This window comes from Oryctolagus cuniculus, chromosome 9 (genome assembly GCF_964237555.1).
Source record: "Oryctolagus cuniculus chromosome 9, mOryCun1.1, whole genome shotgun sequence".
NCBI classification, from domain to species: Eukaryota; Metazoa; Chordata; class Mammalia; order Lagomorpha; family Leporidae; genus Oryctolagus; species Oryctolagus cuniculus.
Window position 1 is genome coordinate 97,135,470 of NC_091440.1, and position 24,763 is coordinate 97,160,232.

A 24,763-nucleotide genomic window follows, 5' to 3' on the forward strand; every position below is an offset into this window, starting at 1 on the left:
AATAGAAGATGGCCCAAGTGCTTGGGCCTCTGCACCTGCGTGGGAGACCCAGAAGAAGCTACTGGCTCCTGGCTTCAGATCGGCACAGCACCAGCCACAGTGGCCATTTGGGGAGTGAACCAGCGGATGGAAGACTATCCTCTCTCTCTGTCTCTACCTCTCTCTCCCTCTCTCTCTCTCTCTCTGTCTCTCTCTGTGTGTCTGTAGCTCTATCTCTCAAATGAATAAATAAAATCTTTTTTAAAAAAAACTCATCTGGGGTTTCTGCACATTGCCTGAGCCTGTTTTGTTACTAATACCAGGGTAACCTGACTGCTCCCTTTCCCCCTGCGATTTTGAGCCTGTACTCATTTTTATTTCTCCCATGGGACTCATAAAGGACTGAGTGCAGGTGGAGAAACACCAGCAGCTCAGCTCCTCTACCTGCCTGACCCTTTCCTATGCAGCAGTGTCCTACATGGGACCACGTTCTGCAAAGAAGGGAAACCTGAATCTGCCAACCTAAGCCGGGGCGCTCCTGGGACTCCGGGGAAATTGCGCCCTCTGGTGTTGGCTTCATGCCTGCGGTCAAACCTGGGAGCTAGATCTTTGTTGTAACACAAATCTTACACTGAAAATCTAGATAGGAGGAAATCCTTCTGAAGATGAGGAATCATCTGGGTGAAATGGACTGTGCCAGCGATGAGAAGGGATCAAGTTATTTAAAACTTTCATCAGGCAGAGTTTATTATTTTAACGGGCCTAAGCATTCGCCAACTGTATCATGAACTCAACATGGAAAATTAAAACCATGTGGTGGGAAGGAGATGCCTTCATAATCCCCATCTCTTTCTCTCTCTTTTAAACCTTTAAGTTAACTTTGACATGCTAAGAAGCATGTTAGGAGAGCAGTAGAGACCTGTCCTAGTGTGACGTTGAGTAACATACAATGAATTTTCTCTGCTTGTTTCCTTAGGAGGCTCAACAAGAGAAGGGACTGCCAACCCAGTTACTCTGAATTGCATGAACCACCTGGTGTCTGGGGAGACAGGGTCGCACCTTCCCTTGGATAGATCGCAAGAAGGGATTCAGGAAGTAGCATCTTTAGCTCTGGGACACTTAAATGCTATGTCCTCAGCATTTTTGCATCCTTGTTCTTCCAGAGAAAACTTCAAAGTGATTGACAGGCATTAGGTTCCCAAAGCCAGAGTTGGGGAATTATCATTGTCAAAAGGGAACACACAGAACAGTTAAGTTCTTTAGTTATAATTAGATCTCTGTATAACAAAGAAGAGAATGTCATTGCAATATAGAAACTTTCTGTGGACTTTGTGGAATAAACCAGTGGGGCTGTTCCGTGCTGCGTTTCGGAGTGTGAAATCCTGGTGATAGGGTGGCCTGATGGTATCTCTTACACTCAACCTCAGGTCGGCAGCCTCAATGACGCTAGACTGCATTTGCTGTGGCTCTGAGCTCTTAGTTGTCACCCTTGAATTTGGATTTCCTACTCCAGACTTCCACAGGAAATCCCCTTCTTCCGCCATGTCCTGTCGCGTGCCTCATCTTGGATGACTCCGCCCTCTTTATTGCTAGCGGTATTCCCACTCCGATGTGCTTAGCAGTGAGCAGAGCTTAGAAGAGCCATGTGGACAATCTGTAAGAGTTCTTCTTCCATCACCCTCACTACACATTCCCATAGAATTCTCATCTGGTGTGTGAAGAAGCCTGAATGAAAACAATGGTTGAATTCTATGGGATACAAGAAAGGTTGACATCAGAAAGATAAAGTCATAACTTTAGCTTAGACTTAAAAAAAATAGTAGAGTTTAAAGGATCTGGAAAGGGCATTTATGACCATTAAGAAATTAGTGAAATAATGATACACTTATGTTGGGAAATACTGTCCAAATGTTATAGAATCATTGTTATGTTCTTGCATTAATATTTGTAATTATGTATGATTACATAATTATCAGAAATCATTTTTGGGAAATATCTAATGGCCTGATAGATGGGAGGCCCTTTTGCCTGGTGGTTAAGACACCAGTGTTCCACATCAGAGAGTCGAGTTTAATTGCCAGCTCCAGCTCCTCATCCCAGCTCCCTGACAAGGCAAACCCTGGGAGGCAGCAATGGAGGCTCAGGTAGTTGGATTCCTGTCACCATGTGGGAGTCCTGGATTGAGTTTCTAGCTCCTAGCTTTGGCCTTGGCCTTGGCTCAGCCCTGTCCATTGATGGCATTTGGGGAATTAAACAGCAAACGGAAGACATCCCTCTCTCTCGCTCCCTGACAAGGCAAACCCTGGGAGGCAGCAATGGAGGCTCAGGTAGTTGGATTCCTGTCACCATGTGGGAGTCCTGGATTGAGTTTCTAGCTCCTAGCTTTGGCCTTGGCCTTGGCTCAGCCCTGTCCATTGATGGCATTTGGGGAATTAAACAGCAAACGGAAGACATCCCTCTCTCTCTCTGCCTCTCAAATGAATAATTTTTAAATATCAGGTTAAAACTAAATATAGGTAGTACAACAGCAAATTTGTTCCAAATATAGTGAAAGAGAAAAAAGAATACATCAAATGTTAATTGTGTTTTTATAAGGTGGTAGGATTATGAGTTATTTTGTCTCCTTTTAAAACTTTCCCATATTTTACAGATTTTTCTACCACTTGCATGTCTTAAATACATTTTTTAAAGATTGATTTATTTATTTGAAAGTCAAAGTTACACATAGACAGAAGGAGAAGCAGAGAAAGGGAGAGAGAAAGAGAGGTCTTCCATCCGCTGGTTCACTCCCAAATTGGCCACAACAGCCACAATCAGCTGCACTGATCAGAAGCCAAGAGCCAGGAGCTTCTTCCAGGTCTCCCATGCAGGTGCAGGGGCCCAAGAACTTAGGCCATCTTCTACTGTTTTCCCAGGTCATAGAAGGGAGCTAGATCAGAAGTGGAGCAGCCAGGATGAGAACAAGCGCCTATATGGGATGCCAGCACTGCAGGCAATGGCTTTACCCACTATGCCACAGCACTGGCCCCTTAAATACATTTATAATAAGAATAAAATTTTTTGAAAATTTTTCAGCTTCACTGAAGGATGACAAAAAATGCATATATTTAAGCTATGCAACTTGATGTTCATATATATATAGAAAATCACCACCATCCAGCTCATTAACAGGTCCTCCATCACAGTTACCATTAGCTCTTTGTAATTGTGTTTTTAAGATTAAAAAAGATACAAATAAGCCTTAAAATTCAACAGTAATTTTTTTCTCAGACTGACAAGTCATTTGAAGAAATCCACAGAAATAGAAGTTCAATTATTCACTGGCAAAACTTCTGCTTGAGGCAAGAAAAATCAGTGAGCATCTCTTACCCTTAACACACATCCCATTATTTCTATCCCCAGACAGTGTCTGCCAGGTGCTTGGAGGCTGTTGCCACGAACTGGAGCTGTTGTGTGCTACAGCAGTGCTAAAGAGGTCAAGGGTAGACTCTCTCTCTCTCTCTTTCTCTCTCTCTGTGTGTGTGTGTGTGTGTGTGTGTGTGTATTACTGCAGTGCCAAGCTATGCTGCAGCTCCAAGACCTTACACAGTTGCAAAGCAGCCCCCACCTTAATAGCCCACTCACTTGAAATAAATAATTAAAATGATCTCATAGTTTTAGTAGACATAATAGAAAATATTTGTTGGTGATACATAGTACTTGAAAGGATAGAGCAAAAATACCATATGGCATAAGAAAGTATAATCTACTTGGAATTCAGCTGGCAGTAAATTTTCAAGTGCTGGAAGATTATTTAGCCTTCAATCCAGTCGTCTTATCTCTGGGAGTTCATTCAAAAGAAAAAAAATCAAAAAGAAGAGACAGCTGTATATGCCTCAAGATACTCATTCCCAGATTTCAAATAGCATAAAATTAGGAGCAATAACAAGTTCTAAGAAGGGAAGGATTTGTAATAAAACAAGGGCACATTTGAAAGGAAGAAAAGCGAGGCAAAGATATGCTTGTGCTAGTACATTAAAATTCAGAACATAAAAATGTTGTGATTTTATTTTTATTAGGAATGTAATTATATAAAATGTGCAGGAGAAACTATGTTTTTTAGAATGCTAGGCTTGTGGTTATTTTCTCCATTTCCAAGATTTTTTTTCTCATTAAAAATTATGATGAAAATGGCCTCCTGCCAGGTGTGTTAGAGTTGTTGTGTAGAACGTCCAGGGCGCGCCTGGGCAGTCTGGGAGTTAGCTGGCTCCAGCTCACAAGCCTGCTTCCAGCACTTCCAAGCAGTGCGCTCCTGGGCAGTTATTTAACCTCTCAAAGCCTCTGCCTTCCCATCCAGAAATGGATAATCATGAAAGTATTCGAGCTTTGGAAAGAAACTTAATTGTTCACGTCTCCCAGGGGGAACTGGATGGTGAAGTTTCCACCGCAAAACACTGTGAGGAAGCACACTGCAGCCTAGGCTCTGGGAGAGGCCGGAACCAAAAATGCCACCAAAGCTGCAAGTTGGGGGGAATCCTAGTCCACAAAGCAGCACAATAGACCCAGGAATTTCACATCTTCCAGGAAAAGGAGTCGCTCCTATTCCAGTGCGGACCCTTGAGTGCAAAGGGCAACAAATTGGAAAAGGAAAGAAGAATGGGCCTCAGGCAAGACTTAATGCAGCTTCCCTCCCCTCCTCTCCCCTCCTCTCCCCTCTCTTCTCCTCTCCTCCTCTTTTCTCTTTCCCTTCCTTCCTTTCTTCCTTATATAAATTATCTATCTATCTATCTATCTTTCATCATATACTCATCTATCTGTGGATTTTGAACTTTTGGAAGACATGAACCCTATTCTAAAATAGAAAGAGTGGTGTATCCAACCCTCATGCACCTCTTGCCCAGCTCCAGCCAGGTGAATGCTTTGTCTATTACATGCACCCTGGAAATGTAGTTCCAACGTATGTCTAAAAGCTACAGGCTTTTACATGTAATATAGCCATACACAGCTATCGTGCCAAAAAAGTTAGCAGTAGTTCCTTTTTTCCAAGCCTCATTTCTTTCTAAATCACTTAATTTTAGGTATTCTGTTATAACAACAGAAAACAGATAATTCACAAAATTGAATTGGTTCAATTAAGTACATGACATACTTGACTAAATACATTTGACTAAAACGTATTTATTAAGCACAGGGGAGTTATTACAAGTATTTAATCCCTTGCCACCCATGAGGAAGACCCAGATGGAGTTCCTGACTGCTGGTTTTAGCCTGGTCCAGCCATAGCTGTTGCAGTCATTTTGGGAGTGAACCAGTGAATAGAAGCTTTCTCTCTCTTTCTCTCTCTCTCTGTGTGTGTATGTGTGTGTGTGTGTTTCTCTCTCTGTCTCCTACTCTTTCTATGTCATTCTGCCTTTCAAATAAATAAATAAATCTTTTAAAAAGTTTTTTTAGATAAATAAGGGTCAATTTCAACTTTTTTTTTTTACTGGACATACAGCAATTGTACACATGTATGGGGTGTAGTGTGATATTTCCATCTTTGTACACAGTGTTTAAAGGTCACCTCAGAATGACTTCTGTGTCTATCGCCTCAAGCATATATCATTTCTTGGTGTGAGGAATATTCAAAATCTTCTCCAGTAACTCTTCTGGACTTTGCCATTAATTGTTGTCAACTATAGCTATCCTTCTGTGCTAGAGAACCTAGGGGTCACTTCTCCTATCCAACTGTATCCTCATAGCCATTAACCATCCTGTCTCCATTCTTCCCTCCATAGTGCCCAATGTTCTATGCTCTTCTTTGAGATAAACCTCTGAGCTTCCACACACTTGTATAAGTGAGAACACGGGGCATGGCTTATTTCAGTTAACACAATGTCTGCCAGGTTAATTTGTAATGTTACATATTAAAGGATTTCTGGGCCAGTGCTGTGGTGCAGCAGGTTAAAGCCCTGGCTTGAAACGCTGGCATCCCATATGGGCACCAGTTCAAGACCCGCCTGCTCCACTTCCCATGCAGCTCTCTGTTATGGCCTGGGAAAGCAGTAGAAGATGGCCCAAGTCCTTAGGCCCCTGCTCCTGGGTGGGATACCCGGAGGAAGCTCCTGGCTTCGAATCAACACAGCTCGATTGCTGTGTTGCAGCCATCTGGGGAGTAAGCCAGCAGATGGAGGACCTCTCTCTGTCTCTACTTCTACCTTTCTCTGTAACTCTGTCTTTCAAATAAATAAAATAAATATTTAAAATAAAATAAATATAAATAAAATAAATATTTAAAACAAATGAAAGGATTTCCTCCTTTTCAAAGGCTGACTAGCATTCTATTGTGTCTTGATATCACATCTTCTTTATCTAAGTGAACAATTTCAGTGAACAGTTAGATTGATTCCTTATCTTGGCTATAGTGAATGGTACTGCATTAAATACTCAAGTACAGTCTCAATGCTAATTCCTTTGGATATATACATAGTAGTGGGATTGCTGCATCATTTGGTAGTTCCAATTCTAATTTTTTGGAGAAACTTCCATACTACTTTCTATAATGGCTGTACTAATTTACTTTACTAACAACAGCATATGCAAGTTCTCCTTTCTCCACATCCTCGCCAACATTTGGTGGGTTTTTATTTTTTTAAATAAAAAATTGTATTTACTTAGAAGATTCAGAATGTCAACAAAACAGCTGCAACTTTTTTTTTTTTTTTTTGCAATTACAGAGTGGTATTCAGTTAACAGAACAACAATTATTTCGTATTAAGCTGCATCCGAGACAACTGAAGATGAAAAAACTACCATCCCCATATGTAACTAATTTGTGCTGTGCACCAAGAAGAGCCTGCTTTAAATTTCCATGCCAATTTACAACCCCCATACTGTACCAGGCAAGGTTAGTGGCTATTGAAAATACCACCAGGGGCTGGCGCCGCGGCTCACTAGGCTAATCCTCCGCCTAGCGGCGCCGGCACACCGGGTTCTAGTCCCGGCCGGGGCGCCAGATTCTGTCCCGGTTGCCCCTCTTCCAGGCCAGCTCTCTGCTGTGGCCAGGGAGTGCAGTGGAGGATGGCCTAAGTGCTTGGGCCCATGGGAGATCAGGAGAAGCACCTGGCTCCTGCCTTTGGATCAGCGTGGTGCGCCAGCAGCATCGCGCAGGCCGCGGCGGCCATTGGAGGGTAAACCAACAGCAAAAGGAGGACCTCTCTCTCTGTCTCTCTCTCTCACTGTCCACTCTGCCTGTCAAAAAAAATAAAAAGAAATAAATAAAAAGAAAATTCCGGGCCGGCGCCACGGCTCAACAGGCTAATCCTCCGCCTAGCGGCGCCGGCACCCTGGGTTCTAGTCCCGGTCGGGGCGCCGGATTCTGTCCCGGTTGCCCCTCTTCCAGGCCAGCTCTCTGCTGTGGCCAGGGAGGGCAGTGGAGGATGGCCCAAGTGCTTGGACCCTGCACCCCATGGAAGACCAGGAGAAGTACCTGGCTCCTGGCTTCGGATCAGTGCGGTGCACCGGCCGCGGCGGCCATTGGAGGGTGAACCAACAGCAAAGGAAGACCTTTCTCTCTGTCTCTCTCTCTCACTGTCCACTCTGCCTGTCAAAAAATAAAAAATAATAATAATAATAAAAAAATAGTAAGAAAAGAAAATACCACCAGGATAGGGCTATCTAAAGACATATTCGGTAGTGTGTTAACTATACAAAAAAATACATTGTACAGTTTAAAAACAAATCTTACACAGCCTTACATTTCAATTTTTTTTCTTTAAACAGAGTGGGTTGTGTACAGGGGGGTTAAATGCTTTATAGACAAGAAAAAAAAACTGCGCTAGAACCAACTTATTCATCATCATCATCTTCATCTTCTTCCTCTTCCTCCTCATCCTCTTCGTCTTCATCTTCCTCCTCTTGCTTCTTTTTCTTGCTCTTTTCAGCCTTGACGACTCCCTTTTTTGCTGCATCAGGTTTTCCTTTAGCTTGGTATGCAGCAATACCCTTCTCGTACTTTACCTTCAACTTGGCAGCCTTCCTCTCGCAGGGCTGTTTGTCACCTGCAGCAGTGTTATTCCACATCTCTCCCAGTTTCTTTGCAACATCACCAATGGACAGGCCAGGATGCTCTCCTTTGATTTTGGGGCAATACTCAGAACAGAACAAGAAAAAGGCCGAAGGAGGCCTCTTGGGCGCATTGGGATCCTTGAACTTCTTTTTTGTCTCCCCTTTAGGAGGGATATAGATTTTCATTTCTCTTTCATAACGAGCCTTGTCTGCCTTTGCCATGTCTTCAAATTTTCCCTTCTTTTTAGCAGACATGGTCTTCCACCTCTCTGAGCACTTCTTAGAAAACTCTGAGAAGTTGACAGAAGCATCTGGGTGCCTCTTCTTATGCTTCTCCGGGCAAGTTTGCACAAAGAATGTGTATGATGACATTTTGCCTCTCGGCTTCTTAGGATCTCCTTTGCCCATGTTTAGTTATTTTTCCTCAGCGAGGCACAGAGTCGCCCAGTGCCCGTCCAGCTCTCACTTGCCCTGGCACTTCTCTATGGAGCTCAATGTACTGCAATAGCTGTGAGAGCAGGAGCCAGACGCAGCCTCCTCACTCTCTTCGCTCTATTTTTCATTTATTTATTTATTTTTTTTGTTTAACAGCCACTCTAACAGGCACTCACTCACTGCTGTCTTGATTGTCAGTTCTCTGATGATTAGTGAGATTGACCATTTTTTCATGTACTTATCTCTTGGCCTTCTTGAATAAAACCTAATCAGGTCATTTGCTCACTTGTAAATTGTATTATTGGGGTTTTGTTTGTTTTGCTGCTGAGTTCCTTATATATTCTGGGAAATAATTGCATCTCAGAAGAGTAATCAGCAAGTATTTTCTCCCCTAGGTTGTCTCTCCACTCTGTTGATTGTTTCTATTGCTGTGCAGAAAAATTCTATTTTGATATAAACCCATTTGTCAATTTTTTCTTTTGTTGCTTATAATTTGAAGGTCATCACCAAAAATGGTTTTTCCCAGACCAATGTCCTAAAGTGTTTTCCCCTATATTTTCTTCAAGCACTTTCATAAGCTTGGGTTTTGTATTTAAGTCTTTGGTCTATTTTAGGTTGATTTCTACTGATGAGAGCTAAAAGTTTGGTTTCCGTCTTCTGCACTTGGACACCCAGTTCTCCCAGTGTCTTATGGAAGATGCCTTTCTCCAGTGAACAGTGGTTCTTTCAGGAGCTGTTTAAGAGCTTGTCCCACAGGGAGGTGGCTGGGGGGGTGGAGTCCTGCTATGTTGAAAGGGTCAGCCAGGCCCACCTCTGTGTCATCACCCACCTCTTCCCCTGGCCCTGAAGAACAGGCAGCTGTGCCCCTGGGGTCCTCCCCTGGGGACAATGGCAGATACAACACAGGGCTTTGCACTATGCAAGCACTGAAAGACTCGAGTGAAGGCACATCTAGAGGAGTCCATCAACAGATGCAAAACAAGTAGCCTGAAAGGATGCTAGAGGGCAGTGGGTTTCAAGTTGGGGTCCACGGGGTCCATGGAGACCCTAAAAAGCAAAGAAGACTGTGGCCGGTGTTGTGGTGTAGCTGATTAAGCCACCGCCTGAGACACCAGCATCCTATATGGATACTGGCTCCAAGTCCTGGCTGCTCTCCTTCCAATCCAGCTCCCTGCTAATGCTCCTGGGCAAAGCAACAGAAGACGGTTCAAGTGGGAGACCCAGATGAAGCTCCTGACTCCTGGCTGTGGGCTGACCCAGCCCTGGTCATCGCAGCCATCTGGGGAGTGAACCAACAGATGGAAGATCTCTCTCTCTCTCTCTCTCTCTCTCTCTCTCTCTCTTTTTCTCTCTGTAACTGTGCCTTTCAATTAAACAAATAAATAAACCTTTAAAAAATACAGGGCTGGAAAAGACAGAGGAGAGATTGAGAAGCCTGTACATAACCAATGACTCCTCTTTGATCTAGTCTGTCTATTGGGATTCTAGAACAATATACTGCGAATACGCATTCTGTGCCAGAATGAAGAGCTCCATGGGAGAGGTTCCCTTGCTGGGCCAGGAGGCATCTGTGCAGAGATACAGGGAGGAGGGACAGTGTGAGACATGGGCCCTGCAGCCCAGCCCCATGCCTGCCCCTGACCTAAGCATGGCCACTGCTCCGAGATGGATCATCTGCAAAGTGAGCACAACACAGGTCTCAGCAAAGAGTAAGGGAAAGGAGGGCATTAGCAACAGCTAACACATATGAAGAGACTTCAAAAATCCCATCACAGGGGCCGCACTGTGATGCAGCGGGCAAAGCCACCGCCTGTGGTGCCAGGATCCCATAGGGCGCCAGTTCTAGTCCCGGCTGCTCCACTTTGCATCCAGGTCTCTGCTGTGGCCTGAGAAAGCAGTAGAAGATGGTCCAGGTCCTTGGGCCCCTGAACCCACATGGGAGACTAGGAAGAAGCTCCTGGCTTCTGGTTTCAGATTGGCACAGCTCTAACCATTGTGGCCATCTGGGGAGTGAACCAGCGGATGGAAGATCTCTCTCTGTCTCTTCCTCTCACTGTCTGTAACTCTACCTCTCAAATAAATAAATAAAATCTTCAAAAAAAAAAAAAAAAGATAAATTGGGACCCATATTGTGGTGCCATAGGCGAAGCTACCATTTGGGACACCTGCATTCCATGTCAGATTGCCAGTTTGAATCCCAGCTGCTCTGCTTCCAATCGAACTTCCTGCTGATGCATCCTAGCAGGCAGCAAATGATGGCTCAAAGTGCTTGGGCCCCTGTTGCCTGTGTAGGGGTGGGAGAATGGGGTGCAGTTCCAGGTTCCTGTCTTCAGCCTGGCCCAGGCCTGGCTGGTGTGGGTGCAGGCATTTGGGGAATGAACCAGTGGATGGAAGATCTCTCTTTCATTCTCTCTCTCTTTCTCTCTCACTCTCTCTGCTTTTTTTTTTTTTTTTTTTGGACAGGCAGAGTGGACAGTGAGAGAGAGAGACAGAGAGAAAGGTCTTCCTTTTGCCGTTGGTTCACCCTCCAATGGCCGCCGCGGCCGGCGCGCTGCGGCCGGCGCAGCGCGCTGATCCGATGGCAGGAGCCAGGAGCCAGGTGCTTTTCCTGGTCTCCCATGGGGTGCAGGGCCCAAGCACCTGGGCCATCCTCCACTGCACTCCCTGGCCACAGCAGAGGGCTGGCCTGGAAGAGGGGCAACCGGGACAGAATCCGGCGCCCCGACCGGGACTAGAACCCGGTGTGCCGGCGCCGCTAGGCAGAGGATTAGCCTAGTGAGCCGCGGCGCCGGCCTCACTCTCTCTGCTTTAACTCGCCTTTTCCGTAAACTTCCTGAAGATTCCATCAGACTGCGTGTTTATACATCTCAGTTGAACACAACCTAAATACATCTGCCAAACTGATGAAGTGCCCTTACTGAGAAGCTTAGAAGTTATCATTTCTTCAGGAAATTCAAAAAACTAGATTGTCATAATTCTGCATCTTTATGAATGCTCATTTGCATAAATTACCATGCAGCTCCCCCAATGACCTAATTCTAAGCCTGTGAAATAAGCTAGGCTATGGCAAATGAGTTCCAGCACAGCATTCATGGTCCCTGGATGAGGGAAGGGGATTGATGGCACTAGCAAAGGAGGGACCTCTCCTAAGAAATTGTCCTGCTGTGCTTGGTGTGGCCAGAGCTGAAGGCAGAGTGACAAGTGTTCCAGATGCTGGGAACATTTGGCAGCCCCAAGGATGGGGTTCTTCACGAAGTTGGATTTTTCTGTATTGTGCTATCCTGAGGAAATACAGGCTCACCCAGAAAGGTTTGAAGCGTGACTCACAATGGCTTCATCTGCATAAAACCAAGGCGCTGGGCTTTTCTCTCCCAGGGGAAACATTCCATGACATTATTTGCTGCGATTGAGTCACTGCTGCAGATCAAAGAGAAAAGATAGCTGGTGAAGGGCCCTGGCATGTTGTGCAGGCAGAAAGGGAGGGGCCGTGATTCCCTGTGAGGGAAGTGATCGGGTCAGCAGGCGGGCAGAGGCAGCTCCACCATCCTGCAGGGAGGCTTTGTCCTTTGCTGAAGCCCGCTGAGCTCTGCTGGGACCGACCATTCCTGTTAATGGATCTGAGCTTCTCTCCCCTGCAGCTCTCCCTGGCAGACAGCACAGGATGAGAATTTCTGGATCTTTCTCCAGCCCCCACAGTCCCAGGAGGGCTATTCTGTACTCCTCCAAGGCCAATGGGCTGTGACTTTGGCCTGATGAAATTGTCTTGGCTTCCTTACTCCCCAGAACAAAAATCTGGCTCTTGTGTACATCAAATGCCACTCCCAGCACTCGTTATAGAAACGGAGTGACGTGTTTGCCAGTGCTTGTCAGAGCTGGCTCTGACTGAGAGATTGTCTTCTATCCTCTGTTGTCATGGAGCTGTGGAGGCAGGAGCCTCCTCCAGCCCCCATGGGGCATGCATAGGTGCAAGCACAAAGCTGGGGCTGTGGTTTCAGGAGACACTTTCCTCCGGCTCCTCTGATGTTCAGATGCAGGGCTCCTGGGCAGATTTCATCTCCATGGAAACCACAGGCCCAGCTGGGCTCAGACGGGTCAAGACCTCACTGATGTGCTCAACATCCCCGGGCAAGCCCAGCCCACAGAGTCATCAACCTTCTTTCTCTTTCTCTCAGCTGTCACCCTCATGTCCCTCAAACACACTCCATTGTGTTTGACTGACTTTTATAAAGGTTTTTTCCCTGAAAGCCACAGGTCCCTGATGTTCACTGAGCTCTAGTTTTTCCAAACCTTTTCTTTTTTTAAAAAAGATTTATTTATTTTACTTGAAAGTCAGAGTTACATAGAGAGAGAAGGAGAGGCAGAGACAGAGAGAGAGGTCTTCCATCCACTGGCTCACTCCCCAGTTGGCCGCAACAGCTGGAGCTGCACTGATCTGAAGCTGGGAGCCAGGAGCCAGGAGCCAGGAGCTTCTTCCCGGTCTCCCACACGGGTGCAGGGGCCCAAGGACTTGGGCCATCTTCCACTGCTTTCCCAGGCCATAGCAGAGAGTTGGATAGGAAGTGGAGCAGCTGGGACTCAAACCAGTGCCCATATGGGATACCAGCACTGTAGATGGTGGCTTTACTCACTATGCCACAGCACCAGCCCCTACCTTTTCTTAAAAAGACACAAAGAACTCCAAACTCCTGTGCAGAACTGTGCTCTTTGGACAATCAAAATAGTTGGGAAATAAGTGCCTGGAGACCAGTGGTGGCAGGAGATTTCTGTCTTTGGAGAGGTGGTACAACTTATCACCACTTGAAGACTGTTCTCTCCCCATCCTCATGGTCAATAATGTAGCTTGCAAGGAGAAAAGTGGAAACAACTCTAGGACGCTCCAATGGAGATCAGACCAGGGAACATGAAGACACCAAAAATCCAAACCACATAGCCTATGTGAAGCCAGACAAGAGGAGACGTGCTTGCTGGGATTAGCGGGGAGGGACTGGTCTACGGCTGGAATGAGAAGTGCTGCATTCATCGTGGTGATCTGACAGGAGCAGAGGCAGCCACAGAAAATAGGCCCTCTGATTCTCGATTTCCAGCCCTGAATTTAAACACAGTTTTGCTCTTGTCAGCTGCACCAGTCACCAGGGCAAATCTGGAAGTGGGGTGGGCAAGCCTGCCGTTCCTGTGCCTCTCCTGGGTGAATGAAGCCACGGGGCTGTGCGTGAGGTTGCAAGTGACATAAGCCCCTGGCTTCTGATTTCTCTGCCACCTCTCTGTATCCTTCTTTTTTATTTTTTTTTGTAAGTTTTTTTTTTTACTTTGAAAGTTGGAGTTACAGAGAAAGCGGAGAGAGAGAGAGAAATCTCCCATCTGCTGGTTCACTCCCCAGATGGCCTCAACAGCCAAGGCTGGCTCAGGCTGAAGCTGGGAACCAGGAGCTTCTTCCAGGTCTCCCATGTGGGTGCAGAGCCCCAATCTCTTGAGCCACCTTCCACTGCTTTCCCAGGCACATTAGCAGGGAGCTGGATCGGAAGTGGGTGCCACAACACCAGCCATTCTGTCCCCTTCTTAACTGTAGCCTTTGTAGGTTTGTCTTCTTTTGTTCATTTCTTAAATATCAATATCTGTGCAGATTTACTTTTTTTAAGATTTTTATTTCTTTATTTTAGAGGCAGAGTTACAGACAATGAGAGGGAGAGACAGAGAGAAATGTCTTCCATCCGCTGGTTCATTCCCCAGATGGCCGCAATGGCCGGAGCTGTGCTGATCCGAAGCCAGGAGCCAGGAGATTTGTCTGGTCTCCCAAATGGGTGCAGGGGCCCAAACATTTGGGCCATCTTCTACTACTTTCCCAGGCAGAGAGCTGGATGAGAAGAGGAGCAGCCGAGACTAGAACCAGCGCGCATACGGAATGCTGGCGCCGCAGTTAGAGGGTTAACCCACTGTGCCACAGCACCAGCCCCAGCTTTACTTTTGACTTACTTTTGCTTTTCTTGCTCTACATTTTCTCTCGGGGGTGATATTTCTAAGCCCAGATCCCAGCCGACCTTAATGGTCTGAAAGGAAGTCCTTGGATCGAGCTCTGATTGCTTGTCTGTAATTAGCACCTTTGACCTTCCTGCACCTTGTCATGCACATCCCACATACACCCCCACTCAGCCTGCACAACATTAAATTTGTCTTCACGCCTACATCTCTCCTCCCTTTCTGTGTGCTCTTGGGAAGCACACCATGTTCCATGCACTTGCGTTTGAGTTGCAGAACGCAGAATTATTCCAAAGACCTCCCTTTCACTCCTCCCCCAGATCTCACCCTTACTAATTTTATAAAGCTCTCCCATGAGGAGCACTCACAGCCCCTCCTCTTCATTCCCACAGCCAACCTGAGGAGGCCAGAATTCTGAGCTCCATGCCCAATGGTCATTCGAACATTAACCTTGGCATGTCTGTGAGGGGTGGTGCAGACAATGGCAATCCTCTAGCTGTTGGCCTCGAGGTACAAAGTGGATTCAGATGAGCCTTGCTTAATCACATGAGCCTCCTAAAAGCAGAGTTCTCTCCAGCTGCTATAAAACAGAAGGAAGTAGAAGGGACGTGAAGGACGTGAAGGATCTGATGTGCCCAGGCTGGTTTCAGAGAGAAGAGGGGGCCACGAGCCAAGGGATGCAGGCAGCCTCCCAAAGTTTTGAGTGCCCTGAGCCAGCAGCCAGTGAGAAACTGGGGCTTTAGTCTGACGGCCGAAAGGAGCTGTCAACAACCTGCCTGAGCTGTGCAGAACAGCTGGGCCCTTGGAGTTCTGCAGCTGCAGCCAGTGGCTGCATTCTACCCACTGCAGCATTGAGCAAGCAACACACAGGCTTAAACGTACCCCCGGGTCTGTCATCTGTGGACACTGGTTAAGTAGAATAGAAAACTAATACATGATTTCTTAGGATGAATTTTCTTCCTCTGGGCCTGGAGAATCGAAGGCTTCCTCACCTGCAGAGCGCCTTCCAAGCTAACCATGGCCAGAGCTGATTTTTTTCTATAGTTCAAACCTGGTGTCCTCCTTCTTCCTCCCTAACAGGTCAGAGGCTTGCAGAGGGGCCAAGCTCTTAGCCGGCCTCTTCTGGGTCCCGCAGGGCTGGACTTCTGCCAGGCAGCCTCCCTGGTTTACCTCCCACCCTTTGCAAGAGCATTTGTCTCGTGTTCCACAGGACGTCACTCTGAATGGAGAAGGCAGTGCCTTGCCCTTCAGGCATGTTGCTCCCCTGCCCGGGTGTCCTCACGTCCTCCTCTCCATCCAGGGGTTCCTCCTCACCTGTCAAAAGCCACCTCTCCCTGCCTGCCCCTGAAAAGCATTTCCTGACACATCCCATCTGACCTCGATATTTCTCTTTGCTGTTCTCATCGCCCCCACGTTGACATCTGTCATAAGGGCTGACGCTTAATATGTGAGGCTGTTCTAAGTTCTTCAATCTGTGAGTAAGTGTTCAGCTCATAATAAAGATTTTCAACTTGTTTTAACTGTGTGAGTCCATTACTGTGATCTCCAGTTTGCTGATGTGTGGGATGAGACTATTTCAAAAAGTTCATGGAAAGTGTAAGTAAAAGATGGGCTTATTTTGATGCAATAAAAAAAGTTGAAATCCATGCACATGAGAAATGTTCAAAAAGTTCACGGACATGTGTATTATGAGAAAGAACTATTCATAGGTTTAAAATTTCTTTGCTCCAAAAACAAATTGATCTTTTAATGATACTTCTCCACAAACTTCTTGAATACTCTTGTATTACCAAATAGATGCCTAATGAGCTTATTGAATGATGCATTCTATCCCACCAGACCCACAAGGAGCACTACCACAAAACTGAGATGATTGTTGATTGTAACCTTGGAAGAGCCAAGAGGAATAACAGCAGGTGTGAAAGGATATAGTTGCCCCCGAATGAGGAAGCACGGAATAGGAGTATCCACGGTGAAGTGGGACTGCTGGTGGTGTTGTCCTGAGTAGAGTTTTGTGTCAGTCATGTGGGAGGGAATGACGGACACTGGGGTCATTGAAGGCTCGACTGAGGAGGAAGGAATGACAGGAGGAGAAAGGGGAGTGCAGTGCAAAGCACATGAGATCAGGGAGCAGACAGATTTGACTGAAACAAGCAGGCCAGGTGATGAGGGGAAGGTTGTGAGCACCAGTAAGGCCTCTGATGTCAAACAGGGGCCAGTGATGGTGTCATAACCTGTGTGTCATGATGACAGGAGGGTGCTGGGTGTCCCAGAGTGGACACGAGTCCCTGATTCCTGGTCACATCTTTGTCCTTGGCCTCTCTCTTAAGAGCTTCATGCAATGCCTACCATGACTTCCTGTCCCTGTGGTTTTGCTCTGAGCTTACCTCTAGCTGCTTCTCCCAGAAGCCTTTGTGGCACTGAGTAACACCAGATCTGGACTCCTTGGTGGAGGGGTGCTGGGATGAAAGGATCTGTAAGAACCAGTGAGCAGAGGAAGGGTGGAGACCAACCTTGGCTCATGCATGGGAGGAAGTTTGTGGATGAGAGGCTCTTTGCTATGTTCAAAGACCCTGGATGGTTTGTGACTGTGAAAGAGATCTTCGATCACCGAGTTATTCGTGACTGAGTTTTGTGGTTTTTATTAGCCATCCTCATTTGATACACTTGGCCATCGATGAATGCATCCTACTTTAACTCCACCTGTTCATAAAGCTGCATTCAAGAAAGTAACAAGAAATGGAGAACCTCGTATCCGAGCAAGTCTTGAGCCTTCTGGGATATGGCTGTCACACCATAGGCTGGGACCTGCAGGCGTGGCCATGCTCACCGCCCTTCCCTATTGTTGAAAAAGGGTTTCTGATGTGGAATTCACAAAGCCCACATGGACTTAAAGGACTCAAAATCAGACCTAAACCCAGTGAGGAGAGGGATTCTAGAGGAATCTGTGCAGAGGTGAAACCCAGGCTGGCTCACTCTGACAAGCGGCTCTGTAGGATTAGCCAGGGCTCCTGGAGGGTGTGATTTCCACTTCCATGGTCTCTGTTCACCTGCCCCAGGTGCCACGCAGGGGCACTCTGCCTGACGTGAGGTTCTAAGGACAGTGGCTGGGGACCCCTTGATTTTGTGAAAAGAAAAACAGCAAGTTTCTGCTCTAGGGGGGGAAATGGTATAAGGAACCAATGCTGTGGCTCAGTTTCTAGTTCCCAAGTGACAGACGAAAAGATCAAGGTCATTTTCAGGAGAACTAGGAGGATATTGAATTCTCTCACTGAAACATTCATTTCAGTCAGGAAACCCAGCTCTGAAACTAAAAGACAATCTCTTAGGAAGGGTGTCATTTTCCCTCTGACTCCTTTTTCAAGCTTACAGAACAAATAGAATGAATGGCCAAATAACACCTGGACACCTTTTCATCTAATTTCACCATGTCTTAACATTTTGTGACGGACTGGGTTTTTAACATTCAGTATGTGATTCTTGGTTGGGTTGGCATTTGGATATTCACTTATCATTCAGTTATGTGTTTATCGGGTACACACAAGGGCTGTACCCCAACTGCAGTGTGCAGATAGAACAAAGAAGAACCTCCCACAATCCCCGTCTCTGTGGAGCTTACATCTATCCAGTGGGGAACAAAGACAGAACACAGTAAACAAGTAAACATGGCAGGAACACGGTGCAATTAGAGAGCATAAGGATGTAGCTGATTCTGTTGTAAATTCTCTCAAACAATATTTCAGCCATGCTCTGAAATTCAACCATGTTCATCAAGACACCTGTAAAGTCACTTTGGAGACAGCGGGAAGCCCGTTTTTTTTTTTTTTTTTTTTTCAAGATTTATTTACTTATTTGAAAGGCAGAGTTACACATAGAGAAAAGGAGAGGTGGGGGGGGGTGTCTTCCACCCACTGGCTCACTCCCTAGTTGGCCGCAATTGCCGGAGCTGCACTGATCTGAAGCCAAGAGCCAGGAGCTTCCTCAGATCTCCCGTGTGGGTGCACGGGCCCAAGGACTTGCCAGGGCTAGGTGGGGAAGTCAGTCTAAATGGATCCTCTCTTCAAGAAGGGAAAGAGGAAGGCTGGAAGCAGGAGAGAGCTGCTTGGATTGCGGGAGCATTCCCAGCTGTTGACTCCAGCAACTCTGGACTCTGGGGAGGCCATCAGCTGAGAGGGAGATCAAAGGAAGGGGCAGGGCTATGGGGGTGGAGGAAGCTTGGAGTATTTATTCACTATGAGAACGCGGAGCAAAGCGACAGCCATTGCTGCTGCAGGGACTCAGAAACTCCCCCTTGATTGAGTCTGTAGGTGTCATGCAGGAAACTGCACCTGTGTTGGACCGGAAGGGATTGAAAATAGAAAGCCCAGCAGGTCACTGCCCCTGCTCCCACCTCTCTCCAGCCTCCCGCCATGGGAAGTCAAAATGAAAGAGGCACCTGTTCTGGTTAAAAATACACATGCTGGTTTTGTACCCCTGGGCTGTCTTTCTGTGAGGCCCCCTCAGGTACCCTGTGTGCCAAGACAGGAAGGGAGCCCGCCAGACACCAGGGCTGTGCTGGCTCCCAATGTGGGGCAGTGGACACCAGGTCTTGCATGGACCAGAGACCAGCATCTGTTTTTCACTCTGAATAGCAAATAGCGCGGTCCCTGGAGCCTTCTGCCCTGCAGAAATAAAGTCATCGTAGCTCATTAGAAAGAGGGAGACCTGAATGAATATTGAGTACAGTCTGTGTAGGTGCTTAATTAGAGTGAGCTTTAAAAATTCTTACTGTGGCTCACTGATTCAAAGGTATGAGAAGGGCTATATTTATTATTCGCTCCAGTCCCAGGTAGCTCATTAAGAAGAAAATGAAAGGTTCTAAATTTTAACGACCTTCCCTTCAGCTGAGGCTCTGTAGATGGACCGTGAAAGGCCTTTCCATTTAATTTATAGGAAAACGTTTCCCACGAGTAAGGGAGTGTGGCAGGGGGTGCTGGGCTGATGACAAATGGCCTTTGTGAATTAGGAAGGCAGCCAGGAAAGGAGACTCCACTCTCTCCACGTTCTACAATTGGGAGACACTTTATTTCTCTATTTCACTCTGATACGAGCCAGGCAGGGAGTTAATGAGGGACAAGTAGCTAAGAGATTCCAGTAATCTCTGTGCCACAGTTCTGCACCACTAAAATCCTACCCCCTCCTGTGCCAATTTGACACACTTACTTCCCATGATGCACCTGAACCTCCATGCCATGATGAACAGGTGTATGCTGGGATGTCATGAAACCTTCCCAGAGATCATCACATATCCTGAACCCCGCCCCAAAACAGCACCCCACGCATCTATTTCATCTATGGCACCACTCTATACTCGACAATGGGGCAACAAAACTGGGTGATCATGGTTTTCCACCTGAGGTGGCCCTTACTCACCTCCCAGTGTGTGCTCTCTCTAATTTCTTTAAGTAAGTGCTGCTCCCGTTCTTGTACTTGATGTCTCTGCTTTGAATTCATCCCTTATTCTGAGACAAGAAGCTGGAATAAATCCAGCTGGGACACCTTCGGAGCCCCCATGACCACCACGTGTGGTGGGAAACCCTACCCTCCTTTTCTCCTCACCCAGGTTCCCCAGAAATGATCCACTTGATATGAAACTCAGAACAGTATTCTGGGGGTGCTTGAAGATACAGAGATGAGAGTTCTTTTGTCCCCAAAGTCACTTAGCTTTCCACTAATGCTATAAGGTAGATTCCCAGAGTTGGAAAGATGATCTCAGGAAAAGCAATGAGAGGCAGACATTCTAGTTTGAATGGATAGCAAATCCTCTGTCAGCAGAGGTATGTCAGAGCCTACTCTGCCCAGGCACTTAACTATGTTGTTGGGGATTCAGAGATGAATATATGGGGGGCCCTCTCACAAGAGCCCAGGGAGCCCCCAAATCTATCCAGCAGTCCCTTCATGGAGCCAGTACTATGCTATGGAGGAACCAAGAAAAGAAGGTGGTAGTCCTTGCCTTTGAGCTTAGGGAGGGAAGATGTACAGGCAGGAATGTCATGGAGCAAGGCCAAACCCAGTGCACCTGCTCATTAATGCAGCTGGTGCGGTGCAAGGGGCAGAGAAACATGCTACAGGGTGATATAGGAAGAGGGAGGTGGGGAGGTGGAGGCTTTGAGCAGGAGATGCATCATGAATACATGATATATCTAGTGGGGCATGAAGGAGCCCACTGAAAGACTTTCCCCATAGGATCATTTTGCAAGAAATAATGAATTGGAGATTCATGGGCACTGTACCCTTGACTCTGCTACTCACAGCCGGATGACTTGGTTTCAAGTTTTATTTGTTTTTGCCATCCAAATGAAGATGTGGGACAGGATGAGATTTAGGTTTTCTTAATGCCATAAACTCATCCTCCAAGGGTCTTGGAAGACACAAAGTTCACTTGACTTCATTGGAATTGATGATCATATCTGACACAAACCCATGAAAGCTTCCTACAACTGAAGCAGAAAGAAAAAGACATGGGATTTAAAAAATGAGAAAAGACAGATGAAGTAGATGATGGGCTCAGATCATTCTGCTTCTGCCTACTTGTCATTTCCACTGGAGAAAACAGAGGTGAATAAATGGGCCAGTAACCAAGAAACGGAAAGGTCCTCAGCCGAACAGGAATGTGCACATTGAAAAGGCCCACAGAAAGTCAAGCCGTGTAGATGAAGAAAGCCCACATCTGACATTGTCCTGGTAAAAGCACAGAGGGCAAAGAACTCTACTAAGAGACTATTGGAACTCATAGAAGATTTTGGCAAAGTAGCAGGGTATAAAAATCAATGCACAAAAATCAACAGCCTTTGTATACACAGACAATGCCATGGCTGAGGAAGAACTTCTAAGATCAATCCCATTCACAATAGCTACAAAAACAATCAAATACCTTGGAATAAACTTAACCAAGGACGCTAAAGATCTCTACGATGAAAATTACAAAACCTTAAAGAAAGATATAGAAGAGGATACCAAGAAATGGAAAAATCTTCCATGCTCATGGATTGGAAGAATCAATATCATCAAAATGTCCATTCTCCCAAAAGCAATTTATAGATTCAATGCAATACCAATCAAGATACCAAAGACCTTCTTCTCAGATCTAGAAAAAATGATGCTGAAATTCATATGGAGGCACAAGAGACCTCGAATAGCTAAAGCAATCTTGTACAACAGAAACAAAGCTGGAGGCATCACAATACCAGATTTCAGGACATACTACAGGGCAGTTGTAATCAAAACAGCATGGTACTGGTACAGAAACAGATGGATAGACCAATGGAACAGAATAGAAACACCAGAAATCAATCCAAACATCTACAGCCAACTCATATTTGATCAAGGATCCAAAACCAATCCCTGGAGTAAGGACAGTCTATTCAATAAATGGTGCTGGGAAAATTGGATTTCCACGTGCAGAATCATGAAGCAAGACCCCTACCTTTCACCTTACACAAAAATCCACTCAACATGGATTAAAGACTTAAATCTATGACCTGACACCATCAAACTATTAGAGAGCATTGGAAAAACCCTGCAAGATATAGGTACCAGCAATGACTTCTTGGAAAACACCCCAGAAGCACAGGCAGTCAAAGCCAAAATTAACATTTGGGATTGCATCAAATTGAGAAGTTTCTGTACTGCAAAAGAAACAGTCAGGAAAGTGAAGAGACAACCGACAGAATGGGAAAATATATTTGCAAACTATGCAACTGATAAAGGGTTGATAACCAGAATCTACAAAGAAATCAAGAAACTCCACAACATCAAAACAAATAACCCACTTAAGAGATGGGCAAAGGACCTCAATAGACATTTTTCAAAAGAGGAAATCCAAATGGCCAACAGACACATGAAAAAATGTTCAAGATCACTAGCAATCAGGGAAATGCAAATCAAAACCACAATGAGGTTCCACCTCACCCCAGTTAGAATGGCTCACATTCAGAAATCTACCAACAATAGATGCTGGAGAGGATGTGGGGAAAAAGGGACACTAACCCACTGTTGGTGGGAATGCAAACTGGTAAAGCCACTATGGAAGTCAGTCTGGAGATTCCTCAGAAACCTGAATATAACCCTACCATTCAACCCAGCCATACCACTCCTTGGAATTTACCCAAAGGAAATTAAATTGGCAAACAAAAAAAGCAGTCTGCACATTAATGTTTATTGCAGCTCAATTCACAATAGCTAAGACCTGGAAGCAACCCAAATGCCCATCAACAGTAGACTGGATAAAGAAATTATGGGACAGGTACTCTATAGAATACTATAGAGCAGTCAAAAACAACGAAACCCATTCATTTGCAACAAGATGGAGGAATTTGGAAAACATCATGCTGAGTGAATTAAGCCAGTCCCAAAGGGACAAATATCATATGTTCTCCCTGATTGGCGACAACTAACTGAGCACCAAAGGGGAAACTTGTTGAAGTGAAATGGACACTATGAGAAACAGTGACTTGATCAGCTCTTGTCCTGACAGTTGATGTACAATGTAATACTTTATCCATTTTAGTATTTTTTTTGTTCTAGTACCATTGGTTGAACTCTGTAATTAACACACAACAGGAGTCACTGTGCACTTACTCCTCATGTAGGATCTCTGTCCTTAGCGTGCTGTACATTGAGACTTAATGCTATAACTAGTACTCAAACAGTATTTTTCATTTTATGTTTCTGTGTGGGAGCAAACTGTTGAAATCTTTACTTAATGTATGCTAAACTGATCTTCTGTATATAAAGAGAATCGAAAATGAATCTTGATGTGAATGGAAGGGGAGAGGGAGTGGATAAGGGGAGGGTTGCAGGTTGGAGGGACGTTATTGGGGGGAAGCCATTGTAATCCATATTCTGTACTTTGGAAATTTATATTCATTAAATAAAAGTTAAAAAAAGAATTTTTTTTATTTAAAAGGCAGAGAGAGAGAGGGCGAGAGAATACCTTCTATCAGCTGCTTCACTCCTCAAATAGCCACAAAGGCCTGGACCTCCCAAGCCAGGGTCTCCCCCACAGGTTGCAGAGGCCCACGCACTCTGCTGCTTTTCAAGGTGTACTGTCAGAGAGCTGCTGAGTCAGAAGTAGAACAGCTGAGATCAGAACCGCTGCTCATGTGGGATGCTGACATTGCAGGCAGCAGCTTAACCTACTGTGTCCCCCAATCATATCCTCTCTCTCTCTCCCTTTGACAGACAGCTTGCTATTTAGTTTTTGATTTCATACTCCTCACTTCAATTCTGCAACCCTGCCAGACCTAAAGAGCTGCAGTGAGCACACATCACAGGGTATCACAAGCAGGTGGGATGGCAGGTGCACTCTCCCAGAGCCACAGAAGGAATGGGCTGGCGTTAAGATAAAGCAGAAATCAGATGTGTGAGAGCTGTCCACAGTTGTCAGTGGTCATCTTCATGCTGGTCTTGCCATTCTTGGACCCAGCCCACCCCATGGCTTCCATGCTACTTGTGCCCTCTTTCACTCTGCCAAAGACCACATGCTGGCCATTCCACCCTTCAGTCTGGGCAGTGCACGTGAAAAGCCGGGAACCGTTTGTGTTGGGTCCAGCGTTTGCCATGGCAAACTTCAGGATGAAGTTCTCATTATTGAATTTCTCTCCATAGATGGACTTATTCCTAGAGCTGTTATGGCATGTGGAGCCACTGCCCTCCGCGTAAACCCTGGAATGATCCTAGAAAAGCAGGAAACCTTACAACCAGACCCTTCCTCTCCGATGCTCAGAGCACAGAAGTTTTCTGTTGTCCTTGAAATTCTGGAAATAACTCAAAGGAGGCAGCTCAAAGGCTCACCATGGATATCGATATCGAAGAACATAATGGGGTTGAACACGGCCAATAGCAAGCAGGTGCAGGTGAGAATGACATCTTTAAAGCCCCAATCATCTTTTGAAAGCCTCACCTTGGAGCCAGCTTAACCTGCCACCTGCGACACTGGCACCTCATAGCAGAGTACAGATTCAAGTCCCAACTGCTTTGCTTCCAATTCAGCTTCCTGGGAAAGCCACAGAGGATGTTCCAAGGGCTTGGACCACTGCCACTCATGTGGGAAACCCAGATGGAGTTAGATGCTCCTGGCTTCAGCCTGGCCCAGGCCTGGCTGATGTGGTCATCGGGGGAATGAACCAGCTGATGGAAAATCCCTTTCTCTAACTCTTCATATCTCTGTGTCACTCTGGTTTTCAAATAAACAAAATAGATTTTTTTTCTTTGACAGGCAGAGTGGACAGTGAGAGAGAGAGACAGAGAGAGAAAGGTCTTCCTTTTTCCGTTGGTTCATCCCCCAATGGCCGCCGCGGCCGGTGCACCG

The 24,763-nt window shown here is 45.9% G+C and overlaps 1 protein-coding gene, 1 long non-coding RNA gene and 1 pseudogene across 7 annotated transcripts in view; all 3 read right to left on the reverse strand.

Annotated features, from left to right (window-relative positions):
• Positions 1-260: 260 nt before the first annotated feature.
• Positions 261-24,763, reverse strand: part of LOC103349020 (uncharacterized) — a 175,521-nt gene continuing 151,018 nt past the window's right edge. For 2 of the 6 annotated variants that reach the window (XR_011378935.1, XR_011378932.1), the window contains one exon: positions 261-1,728. This is a non-coding gene — a long non-coding RNA (uncharacterized lncRNA). The remainder of the gene's footprint in view (positions 1,729-24,763) is intronic. The other 4 variants (XR_011378945.1, XR_011378942.1, XR_011378939.1 and 1 more) reach the window with 3 other exon arrangements.
• LOC100353094 (high mobility group protein B1-like) lies at positions 7,559-8,510 on the reverse strand. Its single transcript, XM_051850084.2, has one exon. It carries the CDS (start codon positions 8,410-8,412, stop codon positions 7,786-7,788), a length of 627 nt encoding a protein of 208 aa, XP_051706044.1. The 5' UTR covers positions 8,413-8,510; the 3' UTR covers positions 7,559-7,785.
• LOC100357386 (peptidyl-prolyl cis-trans isomerase A pseudogene) lies at positions 23,378-24,367 on the reverse strand (annotated as a pseudogene).

What these genes read in the sequence shown, in the direction of transcription:
- LOC100353094 (XM_051850084.2), bottom strand. Translation starts at nt 8,412, where the DNA reads ATGGGCAAAGGAGATCCTAAGAAGCCGAGAGGCAAAATGTCATCATAC.